Source organism: Micropterus dolomieu, linkage group LG15 (assembly GCF_021292245.1).
Source record: "Micropterus dolomieu isolate WLL.071019.BEF.003 ecotype Adirondacks linkage group LG15, ASM2129224v1, whole genome shotgun sequence".
Classification (NCBI taxonomy): Eukaryota; Metazoa; Chordata; class Actinopteri; order Centrarchiformes; family Centrarchidae; genus Micropterus; species Micropterus dolomieu.
Window position 1 is genome coordinate 7,197,600 of NC_060164.1, and position 11,059 is coordinate 7,208,658.

The 11,059-nt window shown below is 41.3% G+C and overlaps 1 protein-coding gene across 1 annotated transcript in view; it reads right to left on the minus strand.

The window, feature by feature from the left end:
- Positions 1–8,672, minus strand: part of cdh23 (cadherin-related 23) — a 126,189-nt gene extending 117,517 nt beyond the window's left edge. Inside the window, exons 1-3 of the mRNA XM_046070202.1 lie at positions 8,644–8,672; positions 8,310–8,357; positions 7,830–7,922 (exon numbers count right to left, since the gene is read on the minus strand). Of these exons, the coding sequence (XP_045926158.1) occupies positions 7,830–7,922; positions 8,310–8,345 (129 nt within the window). The 5' untranslated portion in view covers positions 8,346–8,357; positions 8,644–8,672. The remainder of the gene's footprint in view (positions 1–7,829; positions 7,923–8,309; positions 8,358–8,643) is intronic.
- Positions 8,673–11,059: the final 2,387 nt, after the last annotated feature.

The following is an 11,059-nucleotide window of genomic DNA, read 5'->3' on the forward strand; positions in this document are numbered from 1 at the left end:
ATCACAATTTCAAGTTTCACATGCAGTAATGTTTGTAGTGTTGTAATGTTGAAAGCTAACTTTGTGTTGGTTTTGCAGAGGTCTCTCCAAGGTCTCTCCGTGACTCAAGCCTTTCTGATGTTGACTGAGTTTTCACCCGAAGTCGATCTGATTCTTGTTTGGCCTGACAGGCTTCAGCACATAAAACTTTGTTTTTGGTTTTGGAGTCTGTGTTGTGCTGGAACCTGGTTGTTTTTTGGATTTAGCGGACTCCATCTCATTAGCTGGGGTGTTGTCGCTGTGAGTACGGTACAGATTCAGCAGGTGAGAGGCTTGAGAGCACACAAGCAGTCACAGTCAGTTTTTATGTAAGATTACAACCACTTCACAGGCAATAAAACATTTTTTGTTTCATTAAAACAACTACATATTAGCCCTTTTAAATGCTTTTTTTTTCATTAAGACTGACATGAATTTTCTTTCTTTGCTAATCCAAGACCTTCAAAACAAAGGGCACTTTGGGTGCTCAATTATACTGTACCAGTATGTACCATGATTTCGTCACTATGGCAGATGTGCCTGAACAACTAATTTCATGTTATCTGTTTTCTTACTTTTTAGTTTTAGTTAGTTTAGTTTCTCACTAGTTTCAGAACGTTTGTAACCCACATTCAATCTGAAACAGGCTTGGCATTTCTGGGTTGCTTACAGTAAACATAAGAATAAAATTCATTCTTAAACATGTGCGCACTAAATGCCAATACAAAAACTACACACTGCCATAGTGAGATAGTCAATTGTGATAGAAAACAGGCACCTGAAGACGATTTTAAATGAAAGCTGTGAAGCAATTTTGTGTTTTGAAAATACATCAAAAACGCATCACATTGCAGTTTAATTTATACCTGAAAAAATACAAATCATCAAATGCCATTATATTGTCAAAAATGAGAAAATATCAAAACATGATATTTTGTACAGTGCTTCTTCCCAGATAATCAAATCTTAAAGTCCTTACAAGACTTCTGTGCTGAAAATACTGAAGAAAAAAGAATAATGAAAGTTAAAAGTCCTGCTTGCAGCCACCATGGTGCTGGACCATAGCAAATTTATGATATGTGATGAATTGCTTTTCTAGCCTTAGCACTAGTGGGGTCAAAATGTAAAATTCCATGATGGTGCTATTAAAATCAAACTGGTTCCGCCCACGAGCAGAATACATTTGTACTTTGTAGTCCGGTTAAACTTCTGGGAGGCATGACTGTCTCAATAAACATCTGCCCATTTGATTTTAGTGTTTTGTGTGTTGTGAACTATATGTATGGGCTTGAGGTGGCACTGAAAAAAAAGCTCAGAAAAGAAGCAAATAGTCTTCCTGGGAGCCATAGTGTTTGAAAGACCGACCAACAGCGGCATCCTCAGTCCCGTCAGCTTGAGGGGCAAGAAGACTGATTTGTTCTATAAGAGGAAGTGCCAAATAAGACAGCGCCGAAGTTCGTCAGACTGTTTTCATATAGTCTATGGTCAGACTGACAACCTGAAAATACAGCAAAGATTTGACAAAGATGGGCTGTAAGTTGGAGCTTAAACATCTGTTTGTCACCTTAATTAGTTTGAGAGGCATTTGTTGTGGTTGTCAAATATGCCTCACTGTGAAAAAGACACACACGCACACCCACACACATATTTTAACAGTAAACATTGCTTTTAACTATCTGATGAGTCCAAGTCAGTCATGCTTTGTATAGAAGTGAGTACAAGGTATGAGTCAAGTTAATCATATTTTACTCTACAGCAAGCTTTTGTATGGCTCTGTAGAATGAGCTGTAATACTTTGTTATTATTATACTGGTCTGCATGTAGGAAAATACCAACAAGAAAGAGGGGAAACTAAAGGTAGCAACTGTTTCTTTTCGCTTCACCTTTCTTTCATACTTTTCAGTAATGCATCATTTTTCTTCAGTGCTTCTCTCCCTACCACCTCAAATATGGAAGTGACAGCCAAAACAGATTTGAGCAAATTGGAAAGGCTATAAAGCTCTATTAAAGAAAATCTAGCCACGGTCGGAGGCGCAGTGAGGGGAAAAACAGACGAATGGGAAGGGAGGTGCATACTGAGACACAGAAGAAGACAGAGAGAAGAAATCGAGAAAAGAATCGTTGAGGAATTTGCATAATACCAAATGGAGCCCTGGTGAGGTTGAAGGCACGACAAATTTTATCTACACATTAATTTCTTCCGTCTTTCAGCAGAGTATTGTTCCCATAGCCATGGTATAATACTCACTGCAAAAAGCCATGAGAGCTAGTCATTCTTTCTCTCTCCCACACCGCAAAAACAAACACTAACACACAAGCAGCTGCGAAATATGGAGGGACTGACAAGACACACAACTATCTTCCATGTTAGCAAAACCTTGTCAGAATTCACAATTCTGACAAGTGAGTGTTAGAGGGAAGAAGAGCGCCAAAGGCAGGGTGGGGGTGGGGATGGAGGGGTGGGACCCACACACTTGAAAGAAAGGGAGAGCGGGAGCGACAGGTTGATTTATTCAAAGAGTGAGGAGTGGGTGAATCAAACTTTAATGGCTTTTGGGAGTGCAAGCCGTTCTCTCTCCCCCTTCAATCTTGCCCCTCTCACTCAGTCTTTCCTTGTGTGCTCCCTCCCTACTTTCCTTACTTCTCTCTCTCTTTCCCTATCTCTCTCTTTTCCGCCTCTCTCTCTCAGAAATAGACTTTTCCATGGTCACTCACAAACACCAGCCTTTCCCTTTTTTTGACAGACAAATCTGCGCCCATCTCTGCGTAGCACGCAAATCAAGGTGCTCTTCATGCTCAGCGGGATAAAGTAAATGACAGAAAGATAAAGAGATAGAGGATGTGATTTACCTTCATGAGTGGCAGCGTATGTGATGCCCAAGCAGTATTTGTTGCGTTAACCCCTGGACTGGAAAGGATGGGCAGAAAAATTGTTCTACAGGCACGACATTCTCTGACAACTCACTTAAGCCACCATTTGCCCTGAAAGGCTTACTGAAGTCTACAAATGAATCATCAGTCATGGAAGTGAATGACTGCACTCACTCTTTTAAGAATGCCCTATCCACACATGAGCACAGTCTCGCTTATAGTGAATAGCTGCAGATGGAAAATTACACCACCCCACACACGTACACAAACACAAAACAATGTCCATTAGTGAAATGCAGAAACTGAAATTAGGGGAAATGAAATATGTGAACAAACAGCTGGCGAAACATCCGGGTACTGCAGATAAACTGGCCATATGTACTACATTTGCATCATATGCAAAATGGAGGGGTTATATTAGTTTGTGGAGGATGATCATGTGCTCTGATCTAATCAGTGCTGTCAGACATAATCATATGGGCAGATGGAGAAAGACCTTAAAAAACTAAAACTATATACAACATAACTACCAGCAGTTTACTGTTTCAACGCTAAAACACTTCCTTGTATGTGTCCATGATTTCATCAGTCGATATAAAAGGATATGATGCATAGGAACGGCTTCTTATATGCCATCAAACCCTGCAGTCTGTGGCAAATTCTTCAAGGATACTTTCTTTGAAAAAAACACAACTTTTGCTTAGAATTGGGTCCTAAGCACCAAATCTATGTAGGAGAAAGTTATAAATGGAGCCTGAGGTGAGTAAAATATTGACTGCTTCCCATTTAACCTTCTCACTTTATCCATTTTTTCTCTCTTTCTCCCTAAATCCCTCCATCCCTCCCTATGGGGCTCAGGGTCTTAGTGTCAGGCAGAATTCTCTTTGAGGCCTGCGCCTGTCAACCAGCCACCACTCAGCTCAGTAACCACTAGATTCAATTACACTACAGGAGAGACCAGGAGCGATGATACTGAAATCATTATGGGCTAAATCCAACTTGTAGAAGGCAGTGTTTGTGTGTGTGTTGTGTAAAGAAGATTGCGTTTATTGTGTGCAGGATGTAGTAGTTAAGTCACAAATATTTTATGACTGTCATTTCAAAATAAATGTATTCCACTGCAAATTAGACTTGGTTTTGTAAGTTCCCAGAGAACCTTGCAACTGCAAATATATTTTTCATTTAAATACGGAAGGTGCTGCTTTAGAGCTGAAATATTTGTTTGTAACCTGGTAAACAAATTACCTTTGGATGCTGTAACCCGCTTAGATACAGGGCAGAAGACGATAAAAGATTAGGGATTGAATTTCCACTCAGCAGTGAACAAAGGCAAAGAAGAAAGGAATATACCAGATTCATCTATGTTCTAGCTGACAGCGACAGAGGGCACATCAAAAAGCAGGTGCCTCTGTTTTGCTGCCAGAGCCCACATCAAGCACTAAACAGCTCATTCACAAGCGTAATAGGAGCTCTCAAACATCCTCTGCCAATATTATCTGAAATATCAATGCCTTTGTGTGTGTCTGTGTGTTTAATGCGAGAAATGCTGTCATGCTATTCAACTGAAAATTGTTTGGAGGAAGTAATAGCCAAAAGTTGGGGGCTAAAATGATGCTGGTTTAAATTCCTCTCTTATGTTTCATAGAGGCTTTGTTTTGGGCAGTATGCCACAAAACAAATATTAATATTATTTAACATTAGATACTCATAATTGTCTTAGGAACGAATAACCTTTGGATATGGACTCCTGTCACTTTGCTTCTATTAAGGGAATTCTATTAAAATAAACCAAATACAGAAACTTATATTAATCAGATCAGACTGAAGGGCCTTTCTTTTTTTTAGATGTCTGACTTTCACCTCAGGGGTTTCCACCTTGGGTAGCCCTGTTCTATAACAGCCGTAGTTCATCTGAGCTTACTGTAGGTTAGAGAGGGACATTGAGATATGGCTGATAGAAAATAGAGGCTGAGGAGGGATTTGCTCACCTGCCTGACATACCTGAGAGACAGTAAACAGATAAAGTTTGGATATCTATCACCTGGAGCCTCTTGCCTGTCTGCCTGTTTGCCAATACATTTAATCCATCTATGTGCCGCATTACAGCGCTGGTCTGAAGTCGGATATACAATCTTGTGTGCATCATTACTGCGTTATCGAAGTCAAGATTCCACTGCACTGCGTATCTACTGTAGGTAGGGAGGAATGTGGGTATTGGCAAAGGGATGAAACAGAGATGGTATTTAAATTCTGCAATGCTATAAGTGGAGGGGCTCAAAAAAAAATAAACCCAACTTTAACAAAGTTATACCTTGGTAAGGTCATGGGAAGTATGGATAATATCTTTTAACTTTGAATAAGTCATATGACATATCTAATCCAATAACACAGAAAATGTGTTTTGTCTATTTATGTGTGTAGGACAGAAGAGAAAAAGGGATTCAAGGCAGAAAAGACTGCAGAAAAAGAGAAGCAGAAGAATTCAAGAGACTAAAAGAACAAGATAAAATAGTGTTTGTGGTCAGGGGAAACTTACGCAACCGTAGGAGATGGCACACACTGGGCACACACACAAGTTGTTAGTGTTGGCATATGATATTATCACAGTGGCACTGACAGAGTGACAGCCTCCCAGTGGGTTACTGTGAGGGTCAGGCAGCTGGGGGTGTGTCTGTGTTGTGTGTGATTTTTTTTTTCAGGGGGTGGGGGTTATTCTTTAAGCTCTGGATGGTCCCACACTGTCAATAGAGGGCTTGCTACATAGAGGACTACCTGTCGAACTTAGGGAATGTGAAAAAACACTTCTCAGTATGTTTTGGGCTCACTCCATCATCTCATCCAATAATGGATTTGGGTTGTGGCCCATCTGCTGTTCTATCAAAACATTATTTCTGGTGATAGGCGTCGCTCCTTGTATCCAGTCTCTGCTGATGGCCTGAGTGTGTGGATGCTGTAAATCTGGCCAGCTCATTAGCACTGACAGAGAGAATGCTAGCAGCCCACCTGCTCCCTTTCACCCTCTTTATGGCTCTACAAATTAAAACGACATTTACACACACTCTCCCCCGCTCTCCCTATTGCACTGCTCACCTTGCCACTCACACTGCTTCATCTGCTCACCGCTGAGCTGCGTCAGGCCCACCTCAATAAACCTCCTCCCTGAACTATTCGTCTGTTCCAGCAACCCTAAAGCATTTTGTGTTGTTTTCTTTTGACTTCTATCAGTCTGTTTTGTATTCTGTGTCACTTTGCTTGTGTTGACTCTCATCATTTGAATCCTCTGTCTTTCTGTCATCACTCGTCGTTTACTTTTACTACTCTGCCATCCTCCACATCCATCACCCTTTCCCATCTTTTTTTCTCTGTGTACAAAAGTTCAGCAGCACTATCTAGTGGTGCTGATGGTACTCTAACCCCCAGTTACTCTGGCATGTCCAGTGAGTGACAGCACGATGGACTGATGTCGGCGTGTTTGCGCTGCCGGCTGGAGGTCACTTAATGTCAAAGTGGTAATGAGAACATAAAAATGCAGGTAATGAAAGTTATAGGAAATCAAGATAAGGTGAAGAAAGGGTAGAGAAAGGGGAAATGGGGTACAATGAGGAAGAAGCTACATGAAAAAAATTCCCAAAACCACCATTTCCAGGTAGAATAGTTGCAAGGCTTTAATGAAGCCCTCTGTGCACAGATTGGACAGCGTGTTGCATTGTTATTGCAGTATTATTATGACATTTTTTCCAACTGGACAAAATATGAATGTGTCTCATTTATCAAGCGAGGCACACAAACAAATACATTCATTGAGATTTGTGATCAAACACATTCCACTGTCCTCACATACACAAAGCTTGCATATTTTGTTTTGACTATGTTGTGTCTCACTGTTAAAGCTTTCAGCTATTTTCAGTGTAAAGAAACGCTGCTGGATTAGAGACAACGCTGTGTCTGGTCTTTTAAGGAATCTGATCTGTTACCACATCCCATTGCCTCAAATAAAGAAGCCTACATTTTTTAAGCACTAGGAGGGCAGGACTGACATAAGCAATAACTCACTGTGGGATGCAAGGGAACTAACAATATGTGAGCGACGGAGGGTCAAACCCAGCTCTGTTTAATGGCTTTCCAGAGGCTAAACTGAAGTCTATTGTTTGCAGAGCTTGGAAAGTCTGTATGTGGACTGTAAGTGAGTCCCACACAACTGAGCAGTGGCTGCATTGGCCTGAGAGAACCTTCCCTGGTGGGTGGTCTAAATAGCCTCATCTAAACAGTCCTTCTTTCTCCCGTTTATTTGCCTGACTTTATGGATTGGGGAGAGAAAATGCCAGTGGCTTTGAAGATTTGGTGAAGACTCAGAAAGGGGTATGTGCTCAATATCAACACAACAAGATATGTGGATGTGTGTGCGGATTTCAGCCCCTGTTTGAAGTCCTCCACTCCATTCTGGCAATTACTTCTATCAAGGATTAGATGAGGGAGAGGGCAAAGAGGAGAGGGAAAGATGGACAGAAGTGAGCGCTGAGAAGGGAGGTAGCAGATTTAGAGAGGACAGAGAAGCGAGAGAATCGGAGAGGAGAAAAGAGATTGAGGTCTCCACTGCAGTGAATGTTTTTCCTCCCTATAAAAAGAGGCTGTGCACACTCTCTAAACATGAGCTAGAGGACAACTCCTCAAATTGTGGGAAGATCACAGTGCAGCAAAACACAGCTATTTCCAGGACATCAGAGAACGAAAAGCACTATGAATAGTTGATGATCACAGAAGTTGGATGTAGCCACCATGCAGGGTAACTTCCCATTACAATAGTCATAACATTGAGCTGAATTCCATACATGTTTTAACCTTAAAATCCAGAGTGAAACCTGTTTTTTTGCCAAAACACTTTTCTAGTGGATATGAGAGTGATAAGTTAGTAAGTTTTAATACATTCCTATAAGCCTTACCTCTGGGATAAAGACGGCATAAGGTTGCCCATGGAAGGTTGGTGCATTATCATTCACGTCTCCAATCTGGATGTTTACTTTGTCTTTGACCACCTGAGGGAGGAAACACCTTGGTAAAACTGTTCCAAAGCCACCTCCACATGTTACTTGTCAGAGAACTGTAGTCACTGAAAATGTGTATTAACCATACCAAGCCAAGATTCATAGTGAAAGAAAATGGGACAAGTGTGTGATAGATTAGCCGCGGGGGAGAGTAGGTTGAACGTCAGTATGTTTCAGCAACTAAACTGCGTTGAGTGAGACAGGTGTCGGAATGATTACATGTGAAAGAGAGAAATAAGGGCGAGATTGAAAGCGAGAGACTGAAAGGGAGATGGATTGAGAGAGATCTCTATGTGACATGTGGTCAAGCTATATCCAGGTGTCAGCGTGAGACGGGAGGTGTCATAACTGTGATCACAGTGCAAATCTGTCTCTTACCTCTTGAATGTCACTCACGTAGAATTCGACCTGCATCTCTGACTTGGTCTGGCGGAGACAGAGACAGACGTCAGCATAAACTTTGCATGGGAATGTAGTGCAAAAGAGCAGTGCAGAAAAGCATACCAAGAAACAACAATGCCACTCTGAACTCAAAACCCTTTATGTTTCATCTTTCACCGCTAAAGAGTATTGCACTTTTCACTGCTCTTTCATCATTTGATAATTTACATTCCATATCCTATTTTCAAAATTGTCCTGAGTGTCTTTTCTTGTATATAGTGATTTTGCTTTTGTAATGTGTAACATGTGTGCAGCAGTTTGGTGTTCATACCTCACGGTCGAGCTGTTGTCGGAGCCAGACTACACCAGTATCTTTGTTCACAGAAAAATACCTCATGGCCTCTTCTCCTGAAACACCATATATAAGGGGTTCCCCCTCAGGATCAATTGCCCTCAGCTGGGCCACTGATGAACCTGCCAGACAGAGATTTAAAGTTCAGAGGTCTCATAGGGCCAAAAGCCACGGTGTCTAACAAGATTTGATATTCATGGGACCTTCTATTTGCTAATTTAAAGAGCAATAGATCTAACACAACCACTGAAAATACACCCAAGATTCACTATTTTACCTAGATGTCCCATTACATCTACTGAGCCAACTAAAAGGAAATGTTGAGCATTTGTACCGTGATGCCTTTGTCTTGAAACAATATTGTTACCTGTCTGAATGTCACTATTAGATTGTTTGTGCCAGTACTATTAGTTTTTCTTCTCATTTACCCGTTAAATTCACACAAAACAGGAAGAAAACAACTTGATCTGCTGGGTAAAGATTGATGAGTTAGACAATTTGCTCCTCCAAGAAGAACTGAAATCATGTAGGTACAGAAAGCTGCATTTTCATGTTAAGGATAAAGATGGCATAACAACACACACACACACACACACCCTCCTGTGTAAGGGTAGAGGAGCAAAGGATTTTTAATTGGAGCTGCAGTGGTTCACAAGCTACATTCATCACAGACACTGGAGTTCAGGCAGCCTGGCTAATCACACCCAGAGGTGGAGCGCCATCAGGATGGCTAATCCACCATGCTAGACAAATGTGTCAAAAGGGCAGGGCTGAGGTTAGGAGGGCCATGGAGGACAGCATCAAAACCCCCAGACCCACAGGGACAAGGCTCATTACTGTCCAGGGCAAAACTGCTTGGGTCAGTATCATTACAGGCTGAAGGGGAGGGTGTGCTGATATCAGTCACACACAATGGGCAGTGGTTATAAATATGTATGGTCTCTTTCCTTTCACAGAACACAAATATCCACACAAAACATACACACAGCTCAAATGTAGAGACACAAGGACATCCAAGTAGAGATAAACTGTAGTACATGCAGTTAGCTTTACAGTATTTATGGATTTCCAAAAAAGAGAAAACAGGGACTGCCAGTAGGGATCAGACGCTGTCTATGGTGCTATACTGCAGTCCTGTAGAGGTGGGCTCAAAAACCTGTAAACACGCTTACAACTAAATACCTTCACTCGCTCCAACACAAGTCTGTCATACCCTCATTCTCTCTTGCACCATTAATTCTGTCTATGAACCCAAACCTCATTAACAACAAAGTGTTTGTCTTTGTGTTTGCCCTGTGATGGCAACCTCACGCAATGCATGCTGGGATAGGCTTTAGCTTCCCCTTTCAACCTAAAAAGAGAGTATTGAATAAGAGTGCATTGATGGGAGGTTAAACACACAGATCATACACACATGCAATGAGCGCACATTCACACACACACATACAAACACACGCACACACACACACACACACACACTCACTCATCCTCTCTCCCTCCCTGCAGGTACTCGGTCAGACAACAGCAGTGAAGCCAAACTAAATCAAGCCTGTCACTTGTGCACCAAAATGCTTAACACAACGACCAATTAGGCTTCACAATCACACACCCCTCTCGTTTTATTAATACACCCCATTTTCCTATGAAAGGGTGGCAAAAATGACTAATTAATATCACGATTTATGAACCCCTCTCATTGCGTCTAATGAGATTTATGCAAATTCAGCTGCTTTCAATATGAGTTATAATTTGGTTGAAGACAGTGCAAATTACGCATTTTACCTCATAGTCATCAATAATAGCTGATTTTTTTCTCCTCCTTCCTGCCCTCTCGACTGTGGAGGAATTGTATGCTCCATGTGGGTAGACATACACTCGAGTGAAGGATAACAAATGAATGATTTGAGACTAAGTGTATGAGAGCCACAGTCTTGTGGAAGATTAACTCCTACTCTGGAAAAAAGATTTGAACTAAAACCAACCAATTAAGCATATGGGTTAGATTCTCTGCTCAGATTAAGAGCAAGTATAGAGAGCTGAGGAAAATCATTTTGAACAACATTTTGTTGCCTCTTACTGGGATTTATTTGGGGTTAAGGCTTAATTGAATTTCACAACTGAAGTTAGGATTAGTTTGGTTGAGGTACATTTTAGTTTTAGGGTTAGGTCTTCTAGAAAAGAAGACTTTTCAGAAGAAAGGTAAGGGCACAAAGTGTTGAAAATCAATATTTAGTTAAAACAAACGCGTATAGCGTAGGTATCCTACTAGTGCTTATCTGTAACACTGTGGCACCAGGCCCTTTCCCTGACAAATGATGCTATTTAGCACCAAGTGATGCCAGTATTACTGTTATGAATGATACAGTGCACATTAACATTGCCCCTCCCCTTCTCC